Genomic DNA, 26,155 nt, shown 5'->3' with positions numbered 1-26,155 from the left:
GTAAGGCACCGCCCCCGGGCCAGCCTGTTTTCCTCTCCTGGGCGCGAGAAGCTACCCGCAAAGGCTGCTACGGCGCTCGGAACTTGACGTTATGGGGCTTCCGGAGGAGCGGGGCCGGAGCGGGAACGGGAGCGGGAGCGGGGAGCGGGAGGAGTCTGGACCCCGGAGCCGGGTGCGGAGTTGGTCTCCGCCGCCCGAGGTCAGCCGTTCAGCGCACGTCTCTTCGCTGCAGCGCTACCGCGAGCTGCACCGGCGCTCTGTGGAGGAGCCGCGAGGTGAGGCCGGGCCCGGGCGGCCCTGGGTGGGGTCAGTGAGGAGAGAAGTAGGGGGTTGCAGAAGAGTGAGAAATTGGGCACGAGGCGTGGGGAACGGGGATTACGTGAGGAGATCGGGGTCCCTGGCGGAGTTGGGTTTTCTCTTGGGAGGTTGAAGGGTTCATGAAGAGACAGGTTCTTTGAGGAGATGGAAAAGAAGTTCCGGGAGGATATGGGAGTTCTGTAGGGAGAAGGGTTCTGTGATGAGGAGGGTTCTGTGATGAGGGTTCCCTAGGAACCAGGGAGTTCCTTGGCGACTTGGGGATTTCGTGAGGAGTTGGGGCTTCCTTGAGGCGAGTGAAGGTCTGAGTTCCTAAGGTTCGCAGAGGCGAAGGGGCGCCTCGAGGGGAGGAGAGCTACAGAACTTTCTTTGCTCCCTTTCACGCCAACTCAGCTTTTGCCTCCTGACACCTTCACCCTGTGACTTAGTCTCCACAGTTGGTTAGTAAAGGGTCTGGTTCCCGTCCTGGGGGTCCCCCACATTAGTAACGGAGTCCCAAATCTGTTTTTCGTATTTCATAAATTCCAGAGGCAATTACGCAATGTGAGACCGAACAAGTCACTGAGATGCAGTTTAAAAAAAAATCGGGCTGGGATTGTAATAACTCAGAAATTCTGATAGAACGTCCCATGCCTTTAAGAATGGGTATGGAAAATTCTTTGCCCTTGCCCTCAGTCTGGGTAAGGGGTCAAAACTGTACCAACGTTGGGGGGCAGCATTATGTTTGGCAGTGGGATAAGCCTGGGCAATGAATCAGACCACCCCCAAATCTACCATTCATTCACTGTGAGGTCTTAAGCAGAGTTTTAAACCTAAGATTCCTTTTCTTCGTCCGTAGGATGCTGATAATAATACTTGCCTCCTACGTTTGTTTGAGGTCTAAAGCAGGTGATAAGTGTGCATGATAGAGTGCCTGAAACACCGTTGGCATTCAGAAAATGGTGGTTAGTCTGATAATAAGAACAACGTGGGCCAAGGGATTACTGAGTAATGCAAGACAAGATTGAATCAAGTGTAGAGTGGTTGACTGCTACACAGGCGGTGTTCAAGTTTGAATCCTCAGACCTCTTTTCACTTCTCTTTCTTCTATTTTTTTCCCCATCATGAGTTCATCTGTTTTCTATCTATTTCCACAATAATAACTTCTATATATTTAGCCCTGTGCCCAGGATCCCACTTACGCTCTGGTCCCAGATTTCATAGGTCTGTAGACCATTTTATTCTCATACCTTGATGTTACACCATATTTAACATGACTGTGTCTGGGATTTACCAATTTTCCCTCCCAAAACTGCTCTCCCCTTAATTTTCTAATCCCTGTCAGTGCCACTATCCCAAACTAAATCTCTTTCATCATCTTCTTCTATAATAAGATCTATCTATCAACTATAGATGGATCTTTTCTATCTCTTTATCTTATCAGGGGCGCCTGGGTGGCTCGGTTGGTTAAGCGTCCAACTTCAGCTCAGGTCATGATCTCACGGTCAGTGGGTTCGAGCCCCGCGTCGGGCTCTGAGCTGACAGCTCAGAGCCTGGAGCCTGTTTCAGATTCTGTGTCTCCCTCTCTCTGTGACCCTCCCCCATTCATGCTCTGTCTCTCTCTGTCTCAAAAATAAATAAACGTTAAAAAAAAAATTAAAAAAAAAAAAGATTTCTATCTCTTTATCTCATTAAAGATTGCTTACTGCTTACTGAGCACAAATCCTGTTTGATTTGATGTAGACTGTTATCCCCATTATGCAGAAAAGAAAACTGAAGTGTAGAGAGATTAACTAACTTGCATGAGGCCATAAAGCTGCATAGCAGTGGATCTGGGATTTGATCTAAGGTAGTCTTGACTACAGAACCTATACTCCTGATAGCTATAGTCTTCCTCTTCCCTGACCCCACAGTCTGCCTTTCACCAAATTCTGTTAAATACTCTTCAAAATATCTCTGCTTACCTTTTCTTCCATTCCCACAGTACCTTTTAATTCAAGGAAGCAGCCTCCTAGTTGGTTCTCTCGTCCCCTGGTCTCACCCACCAATCTCTCTGGTAGAATTATCTAAAATAAACACTATTAGATTGAGATTCTGGAAACATTGCTTTCATATGTCACTTCAAAAACTTTCAGTAGTTCCCTGTTTCCTCCAATTTCAAATAAAAATTTGAAATTGCCGTTTACTCAAGGTCTGGATAACTAGCTACACCTTACCTCTCTGTTCTTATTTCCCGCTATTCCTTACCACACCCCTTATTCTAGACCAGTCATTCTCATTGATATACTGATTACACAAAGGTTTATTTCCCATCTCCTTGCCTTTGCCCATTTCCTTCTGCTCTTCTCTATCTAGTCAAACCCACCAGTTCCACACAACATTCCCTGATCATCTAGTCCATGCTCATCTTTTCCTCTTCTGAACTTTCATATTTAGAATGCATGCTAATGGTGGGGTGCCTGGGTGGCTCAGTCAGTTAAGCATCTGACTCTTGATTTCAGTTCAGGTCGTGATCTCACAGTTCGTGAGTTCGAACTCCACGATGTATTGTCAGCACAGAGCCTACTTGGGATTCTCTCTCTCTCTGTCACCCCAAATAAATAAATAAACTTAAAAAAAAAAGAATGCATGCCAATGAAGCATCCAGATTTCAATACTTCCACCAAATAAAAACAAACCCCTCCCAAAACAAAACTAAGTGATCATAAAACTCAAGTTTTCTTTTTATTTTTTTAAAGTTTATTTATTAATTTTAAGGCGGGGGAAGAGAGAGAGTGTGTGTGGGTGAGCAAGTGCAAGGGGGGAGGGGCACAGAGAGAGAATCTCAAGCAGGCTCCACACTATCAGCACAGGGCTTGAACCCACAAACCGTGAGATCATGACTTGAGCCAAAATCAAAAGTCGAACGCTTAACTGACTGAGCCACCCAAGTGTCCCAAAACTCAGTTTTCCTCATCCTTATTGATATACATAAATGGGGTTCATAAATAGTTTTATATAACCTATGCCTACTATTATCACTTAAAAATATTTTTGAGTATATACATGTATTCAATGTAGTTGTAACAACATATGTGATTGTGCATACTGGTTTCTAGCTGTGTGTTTCCTTGGGAGAGTTCCTATGTTTTCTGAGCTTTGTTTTTCTCATCTATAAAATTAGGGTAATTAATATATACTTAATAGGGCTGTATAAACATTCAGTGAAGCCTTTTGTCTCATTTTGCTGCATTGGAGAGAGAAGATAGATCACCAGTAGCTCTCCTGGGCCATCTGAGGAAGTTTGGCCAGGGTTTTTATTCTTGCCATGTCTGCTCAAATCGCCACAGTCTGATCAGGAAAACACAGCCTCCGTATGTGCCGCCAGTGTTTCCATCAGTATGCAGAGAATACAGGCTGTATTAAATTGGATTGAGTAAACTACCTTGAGTGGGTCATCCAAGATACCTACCTTAACTGCAGATATCCAGGACACCTACCTTAATGCTCACTCATTGTACACAAAATAAAAATACTTCAATTATGAGTGTTTTAATATGAAAAAAAAATTCAGTGAGGGGCACCAAGTGAGTCTTGATCTGTGGGTTGTGAGTTCAAGCTCCACATTGGATACAGAGATTTCTTAAAAATAAAATCTTAAACACACACACACACACACACACACACACACACACACAAATAGATTCAATAAGATTGGTTCAGTGCCTGGTACAGGAATGGCCATTTGCTAAAATGCCAGTTCCCATTTGCCCTCTGTTTAGTGGCCATTTAGTATTCTGTTGTATTACTACTAGTATTACTAGTTTTCATCAGCTTTTTTTTTTTTAAATTATTAGGCTCTTGGGTTGTTTCCAGTTTCACTGTTATAAATAGTGTTACTACAAACATCTCTTTAGCAATTACTTTTTTTTTTCCTTTGGAATTTTTTCTTGTAGTGTGCTTCCCAAAATTAAGTTAGCGGATGTTTAAAGGTATAAAAAATTTTATGGCTCTCGTCAGTCATTTTCCTGTTTTCCAGTAAGATTGTGACAATTTCTTATAATGCCATTATCAAATAAGAGTATCTATTTTACAGAGCCATCTGACATTGGATTTATCTTTTTTAAAAATTATTTGGATTTCTTAAATTGTTTGCAAGTTGTACACCATATGATTTAGCTTTCAACTATATTGTTTTGCATGTTCAACAGTATTTCATGTGTTAGTCTTATCTTTCCACCTAGATTGTATAAACTGAATCACATAACCTTGAGCAAATCACTTTACCTCTATGAATTTGGTTTGTTATTGGTGAAATGGGGATAATAATCTCTAAATTTCCTTTCACTGTTATGTTTCTAAGTGTGTCTCTTCCTTCTAGCTCCTGACCCTGTACTGACAATATCCTAAGTGCTCTGACATTACATGTTTTACCTGTTGAATACATTTTCTATGGAGTAGCAGGCAAATATTTTAAGATTATTAATCTGTTCATGTCCCTCTCCTTAAAATCTTACAATGGCTTTCCATTCTTCTTTAGGATAATATCAAAGTCCTTATCATGCCCAGAAGGATCGCATGATCTGCCCAGTTTATGAATTAATTTCTGCTACTCTTTCTCTTACTCTCAGTGCTTCAGCTCCAGGGAGTTCCTCTTAACATATACCCTTGGTTCCTTTCTATCTCATGGCCCTGTTTCCTGGTAGGGAAGTGGAGAAAAACTCCCGTTCTCTTTTAGATTTTAGCAAAAATGTCTTCCTCTGGGCAGTTCACATCTTGACTTAGTAACTATATAACCTAGGGTAAGTTATTTAACTTCTCTGAGCCTTGATTTTCATTTTTTTTTTTCTTTTCAAATTTTTATTTAAATTCTAGTTAGTTAACATACAGTGCAATATTGGTTTCAGGAGTAGAATTCAGTGATTCATTAGTTACATACAAAATCCAATGCTTATCATAACAAGTGCCCTCCTTCATACCCAGCACCCATTATATATTATGTATATATACCACGTCTTTTTTATCCATCATCAGTCAATGGACATTTGGTAAGCCTTGATTTTTCAAATCAATAAAATGAGAATGAAAACAAGGCCTACCTCTTATGGTTGTGGTAGAGACTAAATAAGATAATACATATAAAGAGCTTAAAGCAACATCTGACTCATAGCAAGTAACACTTGGTCAAGATGTAATTGGAGGAGATGCTCATTAAATAATTGCTGAAAGTGAATGAATGAACAAATTAGAAAGATATTATGGAAGGCTCTGTGGGTAAAGGATTTCTTCCTTTCACTACTTAATTTGTTAAATTACTGTTGTGCTAGGCATTGTGTGGCTATGATTTGAATAGATGGTGAAAAACGGAATGGCAGTTTTGAGAGAAGGAAGAAATTTGAGTCAAGATTCAGCTCATGGGAATAGAAGGTAGGTTAGGAAAGTAGTAGGTGATAAAAATTAGACAGGTAAAGGAAGGACCTCCGTCATGGGTCCTAGAATATAGGGCAGAGAAGTTGTGACTTGTTCATGTCATAGACTGGTAAGCCATCTGAGGATAAGTATGTCTGAGAAATTTGGTGATGTCTTGGTTTCCCTTTCTGCTGCAGAGTTTTGGGGAGACATTGCCAAGGAATTTTACTGGAAGACCTCATGTCCTGGCCCATTCCTCCAGTACAATTTTGATGTGACTAAAGGAAAAATCTTCATCGAGTGGATGAAAGGAGCAACTACCAACATCTGCTACAACGTACTGGATCGAATTGTCCATGAGAAAAAACTTGGCGATAAAGTTGCTTTTTACTGGTAAAAACATCTATCTTGAAGCCTGTGACAGATAAAAAGTCACCACTCAAATTTATATAGTGTTTCATAGTTCGCAAAGTACTTTAAAATCTATTAATTCATTTGATCCTTGCAACAACCTAGGAGAGTAAGTAAAGTATTGCTAATTTAATCTCAGATGAGGAAAAATACCTCAAGTAAGTTAAGTGACTTCACTGAAATCACATAACTAGTATGTGACAGAATTGACATTCAGAGCCAGGTGTCCTGACTTCTAGTATGGCATTCTTGGCTTGTAGTTGGAGAGGAAAGAGAGGGGAGGGTAAATGGAAGTGAATAGGACTGAGTAGCAATCTTTCTCATTTTGCTTTGGGAGGAAAGTGTGGATATTGGGATTTTCACTACCATTGTTGTTATCATCTTTGGGTGAACTATAATACCTGTTAGTTTGCAGTCCTTCCCGGAGTTTCCCAGGTATAATCTGAAACCGGCCCCCTCCTACCCCCCGTAAGCAGAGGGTAAGGAGAGACTGAAGAAAGAGGCAGCCATTCCAGGTTCGTAGGTGGCAGTTTTAATAAACAAAGAGAACTTACATACAAAGCTTGTCTTGGACAGCAGCAAGACAAACGGAACACTGTACTCACCCTCCAAATCTTAAAAGTGTGTAGAGGTCCTAAGTAGGCTTAGTAACATGCCGGTGTTTTCAGTACTACATCATCACATCTCAAGGCTATGTCCTTGAGCAGGAAAGGCAAGTGGAACCCACATTCCAAGGACATGGGAAGGGGTAAGAAGCCTCCCACTGCTGGAAGGGTCAATCAGGTAGATTGGAGGTCACATCTTTTTGATGACATTCCCCAAAAGTATCAGACACTATGCTCAAGTGCTTAACAAATATTATCTCATTTGATGCTGACAACCAAGAATGCACTGTTTTCCTCATTTTACATATGTGAAAACTGAAATTCTGAGATGTTAAGTGACTTATCTGAAGTCATACAGCTAGTAAGAAGTAGGACTGAGATTCAAAGCCAGTTAGGACAGTTATAGAGTTTATACTCATAACCATGACACCATGCTATCCTTCTAACTCTTAACATTAGCTTTTTAGCAGCTGTGCGATATAGGTGAAGAAGTGAAGCACAGAGGGTTATATAGTGAATAAAATCATAGGGCTTATAAGTAAGTGGTAGAGCCAGGACTCAAACTCAAGTCTGTTTGACTCCTTGCTGGTAACACTAGGTGATGTTGCCTTCCTAGTGGGAACTTTTTTTTTTTTTTAAACGTTTTATTTTTTATTTTTGAGACAGGGAGAGACAGAGCATGAACAGGGGAGGGTCAGAGAGAGGGAGACACAGAATCCGAAACAGGCTCCAGGCTCTGAGCTGTCAGCACAGAGCCCGACGCGGGGCTCGAACTCACGGACCGCAAGATCATGACCTGAGCCGAAGTCGGCCACTTAACTGACTGAGCCACCCAGGCGCCCCTAGTGGGAACTTTTTAAGACCCCTTCCTTCTAGCAACATAGCTTATAGGTGGTATTACTACACTGAACCCAAATAGACCTTGAAGTTCCAATAATTGGGGTGTTGATTCTGCCACCACCATGAGCATTTTGAGAATTGATCTATTCTTTTTAAGTGAGCCAATAGGAGTAGTTTGGATGTTTCATGGAAGAGTTAATTGGTATTCAGTCAAAATTTGCCCAGTTTGTGATGTATTAATAAGAGCCCTAATGCCCTAAAATGAGCCCAACTCTGCCATTCACTTGCTATATGACCACAGACAACGCATTTAACTCTGTGAGAATCCCTTTCCTCTTCCATAAAATGAGGATCGTAATTCTACCCCGTCTTTCTCATCTCAAGTGAGATGATGTTATGAAAGCATTTATTTACTTATTGGAAAAAAACTGTACAAATGTGAGTGGTCTGTTCACATTGCTATTGCTCAATTTAGGGTTACTTTGCCACTGAAACAGTCTTTTATTGAGACTTCCTTTAGCTTCTTCCCTTGGACTTTATGGCTTGAGCTCCATTTGACACTTGGGTTCACTTCATGGGTTCCTTAGGGATCAGAAAATCTTTAAAGATCTGTAAAGGAGAGGCTTGTGTCTGATGTTGTTCACTGTTTGAAATAATTCAAGTGCATGATGAAAGACTGAGAAAACTTAGGCCAGAGTTGTTCAATCACTGGAGACTGCTCCAGAATCCTGAAGCCCTTCTTTCTAGTTCCCCTGCCATCCAGACCTGAACAGGCTCTAGAGAGTCTCTTTTCCTACTTGTAAAATGAGAGGAGTTGACTAGATCAGTGTTTTCCAAAGAATGCTCCAGAAACCACTCATTACTAGAGATAGTAGCAGGGGCTTAATTCATGAAACAAATGAATCTGAGAAACACTACATAATAAATTACCTTTCTGGGATTCCCAATGTGTATTAACATAGTAAAGCCTCCAAGAACTATAGTAAAGACACCTGATAAATATTTTTTGCACGGGATTACCCAAATTTATTTGAGCCCCACTTTCTGCAGCATGCTATTAACATTACAAGAAGCAGTATTTCATGGAACACCAAATTGAGAAGCATTGGATTATATAATTTCTAAATTTGCTTCTAGTGCAAAATTCTATAATTCCATAACAAGGTATCTTCATCCCATTTTAAAAAAAAAATTTTTTTTTAACGTTTATTTTTGAGACAGAGAGAGACAAAGCATGAATGGGGGAGGGTCAGAGAGAGGGAAACACAGAATCTGAAACAGGCTCCAGGCTCTGAGCTGTCAGCACAGAGCCCGATGCGGGGCTCGAACTCACGGACTGCAAGATCATGACCTGAGCCGAAGTCGGCCGCTTAACCGACTGAGCCACCCAGGTGCCCCTCTTCATCCCATTTTTACATTGGTCGCTCAATCAACAAGAATTTTTAAAGATGTTGGATAGTCGTATGTTAGGTATTATGGATATAGGGATAGAGGAGTGGGAGACAAGTACCATGTGGGCCATTATTATTCAATTATTTTATGTTAACAATAAAGTAAAACCAAGCTACAAATAAGTCACATTTGTTATAAAAAAGTAAAGTGCAAATATGCCAGATGTGGTTATTTCTCTTAAAACCTCCTTATTTATTTATTTATTTATTTATTTATTTATTTATTTGAGAGTACAAGTAGGGGAGAAGGATAGAGGGAGAGAGAGAATTTCAAGCAGGTTCCATAAGTGGAGCTCAATCTCACAATCCTGGGATCTTGACCTCAGCCAAAGTCAAGAGTCAGATGCTCAGGGGAGCCTTGGGTGGCTCAATCATTTAAGCATCCAACTCTCAATTTTGGCTTAGGTCATGAGCTCACAGTTGGTGGGATTGAGCCCCGGTTTGGGCTGTGCACTGGCAGCATGGAGCCTGCTTGGGATTCTCTCTCCCCCCTCTCTCTGTGCCCCTCCCTTGCCTGTGCACTCGCACTCTCTCAAAAAAAAAAAAAAAAAAAAAAAAAAAAAAGTCAGGTGCTCAATCAACTGAGCCACCCAGGTGCTCTACCTCCATAGTTTTAAGTAGTATGCTTATACAACATACTTTAGGAATTGTGACTTCCTATTATGATAGATGAGAATTTTGTTCTTGTATATTCCTCCAACTTCATTCTCTCATCTATCTAGCTCTGTTTTTTAGTTAATTTAAACACAATGTTTACATAAGAGTAATATATTATGATTGCATTTCCTTTTTTTTCTTTTGAAGTTTATTTGTTTATTTTGAGAGAGAGAGAGAAAGCAGAAGTGGAGGAGGGACAGAAAGAGGTTGGGGGAGAGAGAGACAGAGAGAGAGAGAGAGAGAGAGAGAGAGAGAGAGAGAGAATCCCAAGCAGGCTCTGTGCTACCAGCCCAGAGCTGGATGCAGAGCTCGATCTCAGGAACCATGAGGTCATGACTTGAGCTGAAACCAAGAGTCTAATGTTTAACCAACTGAGCCATACAGGTGCCCCTGCATTTCCTTTTATATACAGATTTTTGTTTTCTCTGAAGTTAAAAATTGCCTGCCATTTTTCTTGCATTATTTGTCTTTATCTTGTACTCAGTATTTTTCAAACTCTCTATCATATCATTTATTCTATGAAGTCCTCTTTTTTCCCCCAAAGTGTTTTGTTTTGGAGTCCACCTTCTTCCTGATCTAATTTTTATTCATGCTGTGTGTGTGTGTGTGTGTGTGTGTGTGTGTGTGTGTGAGAGACAGAGAGAGAGAGAGAGAAAGAGAGAGAGATGAGAGAGAGAGAGAGAGAGAGAGAGAGAGAAAGAAAGAAAGAAAATGTGCTTGGGGGGAGGGGAGGGGCAGAGGGAAAGGGAGAGAGAGTCTTTTTTTTTTTTTTTTTTAGAGAGAGTGTGTGCATGCATGCATGCACATGAGCAGGGCAGGGGCAGAGGGAGAGGAATAGAGAGCATCTTAAGCAGACTCTGTGCCCAGTGCAGAGCCTGACATGGGGTTTGATTTCACAACTGTTGAGATTATGACCTAAGGTGAAATCAAGAGTCCGATGCTTAACTGAGTGAACCACCCAGGCCCCCCAATAATGCTTTTTAAAATGACATCTTTTCCATGGTTTTCTCTAATTGATATACTTCTTATGGAGTCACAGTATGACTTTCTTTTCAACCTAAACAATGTCATTTATATAGCTCTAGTGGTATTAGCAAACCACATTTATAGCTCATTCCTTGTTTTAGGGCATGTTCTGAAATAATGCACAGAGGAAATAGTGCTCATAGAACCAAAGTAGAACCATATTAAGGAAGAATTTGGCCTTTTACTTTTGGATTGACACATTGTAAATTTTCATGGAATAATAGTATTTTTAGAATTTGAAGTGGCCATTTATTTTTTAAGTTTATTTTTTTATTTTGAGAGAGAGAGAGAGAGGGCATGGGCACGCAGAGGAGGGGCAGAGAGAGAGAGGGAGAGAGAGAATCCCAGGCAGGCTTTGCACTGTCAGTGCAGAGCCAACATGGGACTTGAACTCATGACTGTGAGATCATGACCTGAGCCTAAAGCAAGAGTCAGGTGCTTAACCAACTGAACCACCCAGGTGCTCCTGAAATGATCATTTAGATTCATCTAGGCCAACTTTCTTTACAGATTAGTAGATTAAAGATCAGTGAGGCTACAGCTGACACAGAGCTTGGAGACAGAGCTGAGACTAATCTCTAGGTATCCTTACTCCTAGTCAGTTACTCTTTTCACCATATGATCCTGCTTCATTATTCTAGTTGTCTAACACCAGATTGTGACAGTTGAAAAGAGAAATTTGTCATATTAGTTAAAGTTAATTTGTCAAATTAACTTTAAGGTTAATTTGCTTATGAATGTAAGGTAAAATGTGGTATCACATTTCAAATACCCAGATCTTGGTCTTATGGAATTGACATTCTATTTGGAAAACCAAATAGACCTATATAAAACAGCTGGAAAGCAATTATGGGCCAACTGCAAAGAGCCACTTACACAAATAGTTCACAGAAGGGAGAAGGCATGTAGGGAGGCAGTATGAAAAAATTAGGAGAATGGGCTTTGGTATCAGACTAACCTGAGTCCTGTTTCTGCTGCAAAAATAGCTATATGATTTTATACAAATTATTTAATATCTTTGAGCCTCAACTGTAAAATGGATAAAAGTAGTTTCCATCTCATGTAGTTACTGACTGAATAGTGTAACAAAGTGATGTATCCAATTCCTGGCACATTGAAAGCACTCAAAAGACATTAGCTATAATTACTATTGGGACAGTGAGAAGGCCAAATTTGTCTGGAGTAAAGGGTTTATACAGGGAACAATTTATTCATTCAATAAATACTTATTGTGCACTTGCTATGTACCAGGAACTATTCTGAACAATATCCATGCCTTCATGGAAGTTATATTTCAGCTTGAGGAGACAGACAGTAAACAAACAGGCCAATGAATATATGGCAGGTAGTGATAAATGCTATAGAAAAATACAGAGTGGCATAAGCAAAAAGGGAATGACAACAAAGAATGGGCATTGATAAGGGAAGAACTGTCTGATAAAAGTGACATTTGAGCAGACATTTAAGAAGGAAATGGAGTGTGCCACGCAGATAATTGTATTGGGAAGGAGAAATATTCCAAGTACATGGAAGAGCAAGTACAAAAGCCCTGATGTAGGAGTGTGCTGCTGCTTGGTTTAAGACTAGCTGAGAAGTTGGTGTAGCTGAAGCAGTGTGAACTAGAGAGTTTTCAGAATGAGGTCAGCAGGACACTAGATCATGTAGAACCTTGAAAGTCAATATAAGCTTTTGGGTTTTATTTATAGTGAAGTAGGGAACCACTGGACAATCCTGAGCACAAAAGTGACAGCAATTTGATGTATATTTAGAATCTTTCTCTCTTTTGTGTTGAGAATAGACAGAAGGCAAGAGTAGAATCAGGGAGACCAATTAGGAGGCTATTATAGAAATCAGATGAGCAGTGTTGGTGATTTAGAACATAATAGTATCTTGAAAGTGGCTAGAAGTAGTCCAAATCTGGATCTATTTTGAGTGAAGAGGCCCATGGAATTTGCTGACTTAGATTGGATGTGGGGAGTGAGACAAAGAGGAGTCAAGGTTGTTGTCAACAGTGGATGGGGTCCGGGAATGGGAGACCTTGACTATTTTTTGGAGACCTATGAAAGGATTATATGCAAGGGAATGATGTGGTCACACCTGGGTTTAAAAAAATTAATCTGGATACATATGGAAATGGGAGCGTGAAGCCAGATTGCTGGGAGTTTGTTTTTCAGAGTAGAGGTGCCTGGACTGGGATCCTGCTGGTGGGAATGGAATGGAAAGATGAAATTTTAAAGTAATTTGGAGGGAAAAAAAAAGCAACATAGGTAACTGCATGTGTAGATGGTGGAGAAACAGAAAGTTGAGAGAGAAGAGTCAATGGTTTCTTTAGTCTATATAACATTTTACTTTTCTTAAAGGTGCACACTCATCTGATCTAAGGGCTAATCTTGCCTTCCACACAAAACTGGTTTCAACCTCTCTTGCAATTTCTTCCTCCTAGTGTGGTAGGAGGAGATGTTAGTGGGGATTTATGTGTACATATGTGAGAAGGTGATCAGTGACAAAGTTATTGGAATAGACATTCAGGGAGAGAGAGCAAAGGATATTAGGGGTAGTGCAAAGGTAGAGAGGCTGGCAAGTTGAAGAGACACTGGGGACAGAAGATTTGAAGGATTAATTAAAGGGTTTATGGGGAAAGGGAGGAAACAGTAGTTGATGGCTGTTATTCTGGCAATTTATACTAACTGCTCAATCTGTAGGCTATTCCAGGAGAGGACCCCAGTCTCCAAACCCAAGTGATTTGGTATAGTCCATTCCTTCCACTATTTGCTTTGGGTTGCCTCTGGCTTTCATTATCTCTGTGCCATCTTGGTGCTTATCTTCCGCAGAATCATTGCTGTCTCTCCATAGGCTCTGGCTATTATTAATCCTTCCTTAGAAACCAGAACTTTTGAGAGGCAGGTGACTTTAGGAGTGACCTTTGGACAGAAACTCTGCTCTCAGAATCCCTCTGTGCTCCCAAGTATGAATTCCAGAGTGTGATATTTAGAATTCTCCAGGGTGCCTGAGTGGCTCGGTCAGTTGAACATCTGACTTTGGCTCAGGTCATGGTCTTGCAGTTCGTGGGTTTGAGCCCTGTGTCAGGCTCTGTGCTGGCAGCTTGGTGCCTGGAGCCTACTTCGGATTCTGTGTCTTCCTCTCTCTCTGCCTCTCCCCTGCTCACACACTCTCTCTCTGTCTCTCAAAAATGAATAAACGTTAAAAAAAAAAAACCCCAGAATTCTCCAGATACCTGTGGGGCATTTGTATGTGTATTTGAGAAGGTAGGAAGGTGAGACAAGCCCATGTTCTGACAGGGAGAAGATTGTGAAGGTGATATGGAAAGCCAGAGCCCTAGAGTGTTCTGTCCTAGCATTCATATCCAAGGACTCTGTTAATTATCTAGGTCCATGTCCTGGAGTTCCTTTCAGTGATATGGGAAGGGAGGGACTTTTTTGTCTTCCGTCTATGTCTTCACTGGTTTCACAATAGTGTATTTACTGATTAAAATACATGTGGTAAGGAAAAACACTCATTTGAGAAAGAAGATGGTCTCAGACCATCTCTTCCCTTTGTGGGAGTGGTGGAGGCTTAGTGATCATAGATACTCTGCAAAGTCCTTCTTGCTCTTCTAGTTCAGGATTCTAGATTGTGTCTCAAGAGGAAGTGGGTTTTTAGAAGTTTTGATGCAACCTATAGTGACTCAGTAGGTGGGCTGGGCTTCTGTTGCCATGGTGAAATAAAGGAGGATTTTAGAAGGTTTGGAGTTAAGGGGCTGAGGTTGAGAGTCTGCTCCCTTTGCCTGGGGCAGTCCTGGTCCTGGTAGTATATACTTTATGCTAATGGAGGTATGTGGGGAAATAACTGTTGCTGGAAACAGTCTTTCTCCATTTGAATCTGGTGGGCAAATTGCAGAAGAAGGCTGGAGGATTTCATGTTTAAGGTGGATCTCTAATCTGTTTCACTTCTTCCTGAGTTTTATGACCCTTGACACCTTAAAGAGTTCTTCCCTAAAGCACTGAAAATGAGACAGGTAGGCTGTGTTGTCCAATTCACTAGTCACTTTTTAGAAGTAGGTGGGATGTTAATAGTAAATGTGTAATAATATGTGTTATAGATTAATATATTATTATATATGTTAACATATGTAATAATAAGTATATAATAAATGGAGACTGTCTGGAAGCCAGATTCAGTATCCTGAGCTCCATGTCAACTTCATGAATTTGTGTCTGGGCTGACTTCTTATACCAGTGTATTTAGTGAATAATGAGGAGAATGGTTTTAGATAATGCCCTTTTCTGAGCTTTCTTTTTCCCCACCTGTAAACGTAGAGAATGAACAGGGTACTTGTTAAAGTTAACTTCTGGCACTGACCTTTAGAATTGCTGAAATAAATGTAGGGGACTGCAGTGACAGGACAGCTGGGAGAGGTTGGAAGCAGGGGAGGAACCTGATAGTGGGTTCCTGTCCCTTGAAGGTATCAGGTGGTCAGGTGGGAGCATGGGTTCTTGCTTTAGGGCAGTTTTACATTTACAACAGTAAGTACAGAAGGCATGGAGCTGAGGATGGGCCTTTCTCCTTTTCCTGGATTTGGTATGAGAGAAATTGGGCAATAGTAATGATTCCCAGTGTCTGGTACCTTGAACCTCTATCTGAGAATTTGAGACTCTCAGTTATAATCCTTTGAGGTCATTTAGTCTACTTCCTATACAAAGCAGGAATTGTAGCTCCAATATCTCCATCCCCAACAATCCCCATGTTATCAGTCTGATTATGGAACACTACCAAGAGCACACAGTTCACTTACTATCTGTCCCATTGTTGGACAGCTCTGCTACAAAGTTCTTAGATGTAGTCCCTCCCTGTAAGTTTCTTTCACTCTATCTTTTTCCTTTGCTTTAGTTCTATTTTCTGAGGCTACATAGAATAATCCTATTCTTTTTTTCCATAGAACATCTCTTCTGATATAGGAGGGCAGTTATTTTTTTTTTAAGTTTATTTATTCATTTTGAGGGAGACAGAGCAAGTGGGGCAGGGGTAGAGAGGGAGACAGAGAGTCCCAAGCAGGCTCTGTACTGCCTGTGCAGAGCCCAATGTGGGGCTTGAATCCTCTAAACCTTGAGATCATGACCTGAGCTGAACCAAGAGTCAGACGCTCAACCGACTGAGCCACCCAGGTGTCTGGAGGACAGTTATTATATCCCTTTGCAGGCTGAATGTGGAATTATAGAAATTTAAATATAGAAGATGCCTTAAAGATCATCTAGTTCAGTAATTTTCAATTTTTTAAAGTCATTAGAATCTTTTTGCTCAAATAAAATATTATATGTATAGTGATTAACAAAAGTAGGCTATAGCAGCCCCTGGGTGACTCAGTTAAGCATCTGACTCTTGATTTTGGCATGGGTCATGATCTCATGGTTCGTGGGATTGAGCCCTGTGCTGGGCTCTATGCTAACAGCATGGAGCTTGCTTGGGATTCTCTCCCTGCCCCTCCCTTGCACGGTCTCTCTCCCCCAACTCTCAAAAATAAATAAATAAATAAACTTTTTTTTTTTTTTTTTTTTTTTGTAAAGAGTAGGCTGAGGGACGCCTGGGTGGCTCAGTCAGTTAAGCGTCCGACTTTGGCTCAGGTCATGATCTCATGGTCTGTGGGTTCGAGCCCTGTGTTGGGCTGTGTGCTGACAGCTCAGATCCTGGAACCTGCTTCGATTCTGTCTCCCTCTCTGCCCCTCTCTGCCCCTCTGCTACTTGCACTCTGTCTCTCTCTGTCTCTCAAAAATAAATAAACATTTAAAAAAATTAAAAAAAAAAGTAGGCTATAGACTCTGCTTAGATTTCAGTCCCTACTCTAATACTTATTAGCTAGGGTAGTTGCCTCACTTCTTTAAACCTTAGTTTTCCTGTCTGTAAAATGTGAATAATAACAATTCCTATGACATAGATTGTTGTGAAGAATAATTGGAATAATCTGTGTAAAGGGTTAAGTGCTTGGCAAACAGTGTGTTAGCTGTTTTTATCATTATTACCCAAAGCCCCATACCCAAAACAGGCAAGAGCAGAGCTGATCTGGTTGAAACATAGACAGGAGGACCAGAGCTGCATTCTTTTGGCTTCACTTTGTCACTGAGGTCCTTGTGAGGTATGTGTGTAGAACATCTAGGGATTTGCAAAGCTCAGTTTGAAAATCCCTGATCTAGTCCAGTGTCCTTTTTTAAAAAAATGTTTATTTATTTTTGAGAAAGACAACATGAGCAGGGGAGGGGCAGAAAGTGAAGGAGAGAGAGAATCATAAGTAGGCTTGAGCGCAGAGCCTGACAAAGGGCTTGAACCCATGAACCATGAGATCTTGACCTGAGCTGAAATCAAGAATCAGACGCTTAACTGACTGAGCCACCCAGGCGCCCCTAGCCCGGTGTTCTTATTTTATGGATGAGGTAATACTGAGTCCATATTCCCAGTTTCCTTACATGATGTAGTTTCCTGAACAACTTCTTCATCATCCGTGTCAGTCTCCTCTAGTCTACTCTAGTTTGTCAGTATCTCTAATGAAGTATTCTAGCTATGGTCTCCATCAGGCAGGGAACTATTACCATTCTTTGTTCTAACTTTACATATTTAAGATTACATTAACCCCATCCACAGCTAACTCTACCTGAATTACTGTCAGTGCCTGCCACCCAACTTATAATCTCCTATAATACCTAAGACTTCTCTATTTATTTTAATAATAAACTGTGTCTCCTCTGTACTGTACCTGTATGTTTGTTCCCTTGTTTTTTTGAACCTGGATATGGTTTACAACAATGCTTAATAGATGAGGAACTTGAGGCTCAGAGAGTGGAAGTGACTTGGCCAGTCACGTAGCAGTTGTAACTTGTTCTGGACAGAACACTTACATTCTCTTATTGTAGACACTATGCTTGTTTGTACAGCCTTTGCGTCTTTGACAATTTGCCACTTGTCTAACCAGTAGTTTATTTCAGGGGTTTAGAGCTAGCTTTAGAAATGTTAACCATAGGGGTGCCTGGCTCACTCAGTCAGTGGAGCAGGCAACTCTTGATCTTGGGGTCGTGAGTTCAAGCTCCATGTTGTGTGTGGAGCCTACTTAAGGTTGAGGCTCCGACTTTGGCTCGGGTCATGATCTCATCATTTGTGAGTTCGAGCCCCACGTCAGGCTCTGTACTGACAGCTCAGAACCTAGAGTCTGCTTCGGATTCTGTGTCTCCCTCTCTCTCTCTGCCTGCCTCCCCCCGCCCCCACTTGCGTTCTCTCTCTCTCTCTCTCTCTCTCTCTGTCTCTCTTGCTCTCTCTCAAAAATAAAAAAACATTTTTAAAAAAGTATCATTGACTACAATTTATAACATATAAAGCTAAATACATTAGAGGGCAGGGGCGCCTGGGTGGCTCAGTCGATTAAGCATCCAACTTCAGCTTAGACCATGGTCTCACCATTTGTAAGTTCAAGCCCTGCATCAGGCTCTGAGCCTGGAGGCTGCTTCAGATTCTTTATCTCCCTCTCTTTCCTCCCCTTGCCCGCTCACGCTCTCTCTCTCTCTCTCTCTCATAAATAAACATTAAAAACATTTTTAAAAATACATTAAAGGGCAAACCTCAAAGAAATAACATCCTTTCCTTAGCTGAGATGTGCTCATTTATCCACTCATTAAACAGTTTTTTACTAAATATCTACTATATGTAGTCTGCATACTACCTTGAGAATAGTGGATGAGGGGCATGGTACAATAGCAAATGGATAGTAATAGCACTGACAGTAGTTCAGGCAAAATATGAAAATGTAAATAAAGGTAGAGGTCGTGAAAAGTGGTCAGATTTTGGAATGTTTTGAAGGCAGAGCCAATAGGATTTGCTGATGAACTTGATGTGGGGTAGAAGAGAATGGAGTCAAGAATATCTCAAAGGTTTTTTGTCTGAGCAACTGGAAAAATGGAATTTTCATTAGTTGAGTTGGAGAAGAAAGAAAACTGGGAGGAGAAGCTTTGAGGAGAATCAGGAATTTATGTTTCATACACAGAGATGTAAAATTGCAGCTTTGACAATTTCTAAGGAACCAATGAAGAATTTTAATTAGACGTATGATATATCAGTTACATTTTGAAAAGATCAATCTTTTGGTTATATATACTAAAAAAAAAAAAAAAAAAAAGCCTAGCCTGAGGATCTGCAGGCAGAGGTCCTAACCATTACTTTGTGACCTTTGGCAAGTTATGACATCCTTCTGAGCCTCAGTTTCCTGACCTTACAAATGGGATAGCAAATCTTGTCCTACCTATCTCAAAAAATTGCTATGAGGATTAGTTGAAATGAAAGATGAGAAAACATACTGAAAATATTTATTACTTTGCAGTGATGCTAATATTCATACATATCACACATGTCCAAGGGCATTGTTAGGCAGAGAGATTCAAGACTGGCAGCCACATATGACTTTTCTATCCTTTTCAAAATGCCATTCTTTCCTCTCATGAACACTTAGCCTCTTTTCTCAAACTTGGCTCAAAATGTACTATTTCTAGGAAATGTTTGATGATTGACCACACTTTTGTTTTGTTTTGCATTCCTTTGGTGTTTTCCTACTCTTGACTTTTTCATGCTTTTCTTGATCTCTGTCCTCCTAAGATTGGCCTTAAGTAATGGGTGGTTTGGATCTCTCCAATTAAAGATTTTAAGCTTATGAAAATAAGGACTGGCCTCTCATTCTCTTCCTTTTATGATGTGGCAAGCAGTAGGCACTGATTGTCAGGTGACCACTCTGTCAAAGATCACTTTCATTCCTCCATGGCTTGGGATTTAGTAGGTAAAAAGTTTTGAGGTGGTGGAGGGGCTTTTAATCTAGGGACCTTTCTTGCTTTTCTTTATCTACAGAATAAAACTTAAACTAAGCATTTGGGATTCTTTGTATGATATCTCCCTCATCTATATTATCAGTCTTTAATTTAAAAATTTGAAACAGGGACGCCTGGGTGGCTCAGTCGGTTAAGCGTCTGACTTCAGCTCAGGTCACGATCTCGCGGTCCGTGAGTTCGAGCCCCGCGTCAGGCTCTGGGCTGATGGCTCAGAGCCTGGAGCCTGCTTCCGATTCTGCGTCTCCCTCTCTCTCTGACCCTCCCCCGTTCACGCTCTGTCTCTCAAGTAAATAAACATAAAAAATAAATAAATAAATAAATAAAATAAAATAAAAATTTGAAACATACCTAAATTTATAGAAAAGTTACAAGTACAGATCTTTCTCAGTCACTGGGGCCTGTGCTTAGGTACAGATGGGCAAGTAGAGCCAACATAACAGTGGCCAGGAGGTGGTTTTGTCACAAAACCTATGTGACTCCACAGAGACCCTTCAGGAAATTCCGTCAACTAAGAGCTGAAGCTGATTAGCAATATGGGCTCTGGAACAAATGTGAGGTCTAGAGGGTTAACTTGACTCTGGCCAAAATCCATAAGGCTGCCCGGGAGCTGCTCATGCACATGTCTGTTTGAAGGTAATACCTTGCTGCAGTGACTCATCTGTATCCAGGTGCACCTGGAGAGCAAAATAAAGCTTCAATCCAGAATAGTCTTTACTTGACTTTCAGGACCTTGACATTCTAATCTTTTCTGTCTTATAGCCAGCAAAATATACCTAAAGGTCTAAACTAAATTGGTTGCTATTTAATTTTATATCAAATGATTGAGATTTTTAAAAATTCCACAAATATTTCAGCAGGGACCTCCCAAAGAGTTTGCAATTAAAGATTTTATGAATTAGGAATATTTTTGAAACTGCAAATACCAGCTTATATTATTATCACTCAATTGAGAATAAAGATAATTTAACTGCATGAGAATAGGCAGAACATACAACACAAAATATCCTTTATATCAAATAAATTTAGCTTTATGAAAAAACACCACTGGTAAATGAAAATGTTATTTAGGATTGGTATTTGTAAACTGGCCTGTGCTTTTCCACTTCTATATCTAAGCTAATTAACGTTGTTCTCCTCTTCCTGAATTGGTCTGTTCCTTATCTGAGCCATCTAAATCCTGCTTATTCTTTCATAACCATCCGTAATGCCATCTTCTTTGTGAAGCTTTTCCCACTTCTCACTTTCCAACCCTCTTTCTTGCTCTCAGCCAGAATGAATAATAAAACCTATATCTAGAGGGGTACCTGGGTGTCTCAGTTGGTAAAGTGTCCCACTTCAGCTCAGGTCATGATCTCACTGTTTGTGGGTTTGAACCCCACATTGGGCTCTGCACTGACAGCTTAGAGCCTGGAGCTATTTTGCATTCTGTGTCTCCCTCTCTCTATGTCCCTCCCCTGCTTGTGCTCTCTCTCTCTCTCTCTTTTAAATAAACATAAAAAAAAATAGTTTTTAAAAAAAAAAATCTATATCTAGAAAGCACATTTAATGAAATATTTCCCTCATTTACAGTTGAAGCACCTAAGGCCCAGAGAAGTGAAATCATTTGTAAAAGGATTCATGTTGCCAGAAGTAGCAAAGCTTGACTTGAAACCAGTTATCCTGACTTCCAGTCCAGAGCAGTTGCCCTGTCTGTTCATTTCCCTGTCATTGCAGCATTCCTGCCCAGGGGCTGAGAGAGCTTCAGATGGAGCAAAAGATGGTCCTAGAAGAACAGCTTGGCTGAAGTTGATCAGTTAAGGTTGAGCCAGACCCTGGAAGAACCCAGGACAAGGCTGAACAGTGTGAACTTTATTAGGCATTAGGGAGCTTTTGATAATAAAGGATCAGAGAGCACTGTCCTCATTCACTTTTTAATACTGCTATCTCATTGTAGTTTTGACTGGCATTTTTCTAATGACTAGTAATGTTTCACGTGCTATTGGCCATTTGTATATGTTGTTTCAGGAAATGTCTATTCAAGTCCTTTGCCCATTTTTGAATTGTGTTGATTGGTTTTGTGTTGATCTTTAGGAGTTATCTGTATCTTTTGGATATTAATCCCTTATGAGATACATAATTTGCCAATATTTTCTCCCATGCTGTGGGTTGCCTTTTCACTATGGGGATAGTCTTTTGATGCGTAAAATTTTTAATTTTTTATAAGTTCAATGTCTATTTTTTGTTTGTTTGTTTCCTATGTTTCTGGGTATAATATCTGAGAAATTATTGCCAAATCCATTGTCATGAAATTTTTATCATATGTTTTCTTCTAAGAATTTTATTATTTTAGGGGTGCCTGGGTGGCTCAGTCAGTTGAACATCTGACTTCAGCTCAGGTCATGATCTCATAGTTCAGTTGGAGGCTTTGAGCCCTACATCAGGCTCTCTGCTGTCAGCATAGAGCCCACTTCCAATCCTCTGTCCTTCTCTCTCTCTGCCCCTACTCCGTTTGTGCACTCTCTCTCTCAAAAATAAGTCATCATTAAAAAAAAAAAAGAATTTTATTATTTTAGGTCTTACATTTAGATCCTAAATGACATGTGCCAGGCAGTACTAGGTGCTGAGACATAGCAATAGACAAAATAAATATGGTTCTTGTCCTCATGGAGCTTACATGCTGGGTGGGTGGAGCAAGATTTTTGCCTATGAACTGAAATTTTATTTAGGAAGGAAATGTGGAGACAATGTATTTTGCCTTGTTTCAGGAAATGGGGCCATGTCTCTAGAAGCAAATGGATATACGAATGCTTCTGTGACACTTGAGCATTGTCAAGGACTATGAAGGTAGACATATGCAGGCTTCCCTGCCAGAGGTTTTGGGTCTTTCAATTAAGTTCTCAGGATATTAAAGAGATTGTGATGCGCATGATCTTGACCATGGGCTAAAGCTTAAAATGGACAAGAGTCTCCTCCTTCTCACAGTGTTGCTAGAGATTCTTAGGAGAGAGGCTTCTCTGATATTCATTTAGGTGCAGTCCAAATTGGTGTTGTTGAATAGACAGTAGCCCGAAAGTCAGAAACCTGGGACCTAGTTACAGATTTTCCTTAACCTGCTGTGTAGTCTTGGCAAGCCACTTCCTTTGGATTTCTTGGATTTTTAAAATGGGGATAATTAGGGGCCCCTGGGTGGCTCAGTTGGCTAAGCGTCTGGCTTTGGCTCAGGTCATGATCTCACGGCCCGTGAGTTCAAGCCCCACGTCGGGCTGTGTGCTGACAGCTCAGAGCCTGGAGCCTGCTTGGGATTCTGTGTCTCCCTCTCTTTCTGCCCCTCCACCACTCATGCTGTGTCTCTCTCTCTCTCTCTCTCTCTCTCTCAAAAAATGAATAAACATTAAAAAAATAAATAAATAAAATGGGGATAATTATACCTGCTCAACCTATTGCTAAAGTAGCTGTGAAGATCAGGTGAAAGAATATCCTCTAAAATGGTTTTATTCTATACTTGTGTAAGGAATTAGCTTGATTCCTATTTGATCTATGCAAACACCATGTGAGTCAGGCATGACAGGTTTTATTACTTTTATTACTTTCATTTTATTTACTTCTATTTGGACTCTATCTCAGCCAAATTTGTTTTCTCCCCTGTGCCCCATCCCCTGTGTATGTAAAACCTCTTTTCTCTGAAAGTGACTTTTAGGGCCCATTCTCCTGCCTCTGAAAGGAAGAAATGAGAATCAAGAAGTCTAAGATGCATTAGAAATTATCCAGTCTAATACCAATCTTCTCCATCCTCTTGACTCCCGCATTTCCTCTAATACTTTACAGAGAAGGAAACTGAGGCTCAGAGAGACGAGAAAATTTGTGCAAATTCATACATTGAATTAGGGGTAAACAATAAATCTAGCGACTCTAAATAATTACTTGAGAATTTTATTAATAATCCAGATTCCTGGACCCTGCCAGCCTATCAATTCAGAATCTCCAAAGGATAAGACTTCTGACTTGTATTTTTATAACTACCTCAGATGATTCTGATGTAGTGGGCAGTGGCAGGATACCTTTGAAAAATAATTATTTAGATTGGTGGTCTTAAGGAGTGCCTGGCTGGCTCAGTCGGTAGAGCATATGATTTTTGATCTCAGGGTTGTGAGTTTGAGCCCCCCATTGGGCATAGAGCTTGCTTAAAAAATAATAATAAATGAATGGTCTTAAACTTTTAAAATTATATAACTAAAAGAATTTTGAAAAATTACATAACTGTTTATACATTTTTTTAATGTTTATTTATTTTTGAGTGAGCACAAGCAGGGGAGGGGTAGAGAGAGCGGGGAAGCAGGCTCCATGCTGACTGCAGTGAGCCTAATGTAGGGCTCGAACTCACAAACCTCAAGATTGTGACCTGAGCCACAGTCGGATGCCCAACTGACTGAGTCACTCAGGCACCCCAACTGTTTACACATTTTAAAGTTCACATTTAAACATTTTATCATAAGATTAAATAATTGCAAAAAATCTAATTTTCAATGCGTTTTACGTTATATACATGTATATATTTTATGTATCTTTTTTGAAATCTTGGAACTCCAAATTTAGATCATATAATTTATAGAAAATGTCCACCATACAATCTAGCTTACACAGCTGGTTCTCACTGTCAACAAATCAGCCAAATGAGATTACTTTCTATTGGAAAATGCCTAACTTTTTTTTTTCTAATTAAAATAAATATGTTAAATATTCAACTTATGAATCATAATTCTAAGAGAAATAAGGCAAGTAGTTTTGTCATGAGTTTGTCACCTGCTTGAATTAAGATGTTACTCCTTTCTGGGCTCCATAGTTCAGGTGTTAGAGCACTGGTCTTGTAAGATGTTACTCCTTTCTGTTCTTATTTCTTTTTTAACTTTTAAAAATGCTATTTTTGAGAGAGAGACAGAGTGTGAGTACGAGAGGGACAGAGAGAGAGGGAGACACAGAATCAGAAGCAGGTTCCAGGCTCTGCACTGTCAGCACAGAGCCTGGTGAGAGACTCGAACTCATGAACTGTCAGATCATGACCTGAACTGAAGTCAGATGCTTAACTGACTGAGCCACCCAGATACCCCTATACTGATTTCTTAAGAAAGCTCTCTGATTTGCTGCCTTGGGCCTTTCCCTCTGAGGTTACAGATTCTCAAATTGTCCCTTTGGCACTCTGGATAAGAGAGAGAGATGGTAATTTTTTTTTTTTTTTAAATAAAGTAGGAGAAGTGTATTTGTGAAGGAGAAAGTGGGAAAGGAGAACCAACTCAGGCAGAGCAATGTTAGGAAAGATTACATATGGAAGTTGAGAATCTGGACACTTTCTTAAAACTTTCCCTGCTCAGGTACCACAGGAATAGAGAAAACCCTTCAAACTAATGATTTCAACCATCCTATGTACCTAAATAACAAAGAACCATTGTAATAAATATTTTTGCATGCATCAAACTTGAGAGACCTGATGTACATATAAAATGGTGCCCTTGGCTGTTCTTTCCACTTTGTTTTTCTGCTATAGGCATATGTCTGTTTTAGGCAACATGCCTAATGCTGTGATAGCAAAGGATCTGAGAGGTCTGCCCTCATTCACTTGTTTTGGGTAAGGCTAGCATGGGGCACAGTATCATAGGAGTGAATGTATATGATTTCCCTCCTGTAAGGAGGAATTAAGCAATGGGAAAAGGGTTACTTCTGTACTGGCCCAGGTCTGCCTTGTCAACAGAATCCAACTGGCACCAAAGCCACTTTGGCCAAGGGGAACAGGCACAAGGTTCCTGGATCAAGGCCTGAAAATAGCTGGCATGAGGACAGGATGCAATAATAGCCTCGATTGCAAAGCACAAGTCCCATAACCTGAACCTCAGCTCCAGGGGCTTATTGCAGTCTCTCCCATGGCAGAGTCCAGAATTGAGCCCATTGTAGGTGCTTAAGAACTCTTCTTGATATGTCTCCAAATCCCATTCCACAAGTTTCACACTCTTCTCCATGTCTACCATTTCTTCCTGCCTGTTTAGCATCTATCTTCTTTGTTTATATCCTCTAGAATTCCCTCTTTCTTTCCATGTTTCCTCACTCTGATATGGCTGGCCATATAGACAGAGAACTTTGTTCATTCTTTCATTTTTTTACCCATTCATTTCACAATTATGTATTGAGTACCCACCGTGTCAGATTTTGTGCTAAGCACTGAGGAGGAGAAAGATAAAAATGTCTTGTCTGCTTTTAAGGAACTTACAGTCCAGTGAAGGAAACAGATGTATACCTATGACTATAATGTTAAAATAAATAACTGCTGGGCGCCTGGATGGCTCAGTCAGTTGAGCGTCCGACTTTGGCTCAGGTCATGATCTCACAGTTCATGGGTTCAAGCCCCATGTTGGGCTTTGTGCTGACAGCTCAGAGCCTGGAGCCTGCTTCAGATTTTGTGTCTCCCTCTCTCTCTGCTCCTTCCCTGCTCATGCTCTGTCTCAAAAATAAATTAAAAAAAAAACATTAAAATAAATAACTGCCAAGTCTTTGAAGGAGACAGTATGAATGAATGAACACTGTGAATGAATGAATAGTGTGCTAAGAGGCAAACTTTTTTTTTTTTTTTAATTTTTTTTTTCAACGTGTTTTATTTATTTTTGGG

General features: G+C 40.4%; 1 protein-coding gene across 2 annotated transcripts in view; it reads left to right on the top strand.

The window, feature by feature from the left end:
* Positions 1–26,155, top strand: part of ACSS2 (acyl-CoA synthetase short chain family member 2) — a 51,082-nt gene continuing 24,927 nt past the window's right edge. The window contains exons 1-2 of one of the 2 annotated variants that reach the window (XM_019458711.2): positions 1–275; positions 5,880–6,075. In XM_019458711.2, coding sequence (XP_019314256.1) covers positions 92–275; positions 5,880–6,075 — 380 coding nt within the window. In that variant the 5' untranslated portion in view covers positions 1–91. The remainder of the gene's footprint in view (positions 276–5,879; positions 6,076–26,155) is intronic. The other variant, XM_019458712.2, reaches the window with a different exon arrangement.

Source organism: Panthera pardus, unplaced genomic scaffold (assembly GCF_024362965.1).
Source record: "Panthera pardus isolate Hobbes unplaced genomic scaffold, ASM2436296v1 HiC_scaffold_25, whole genome shotgun sequence".
NCBI lineage: Eukaryota > Metazoa > Chordata > Mammalia > Carnivora > Felidae > Panthera > Panthera pardus.
This window is presented reverse-complemented; position numbering and strand designations above follow the sequence as displayed.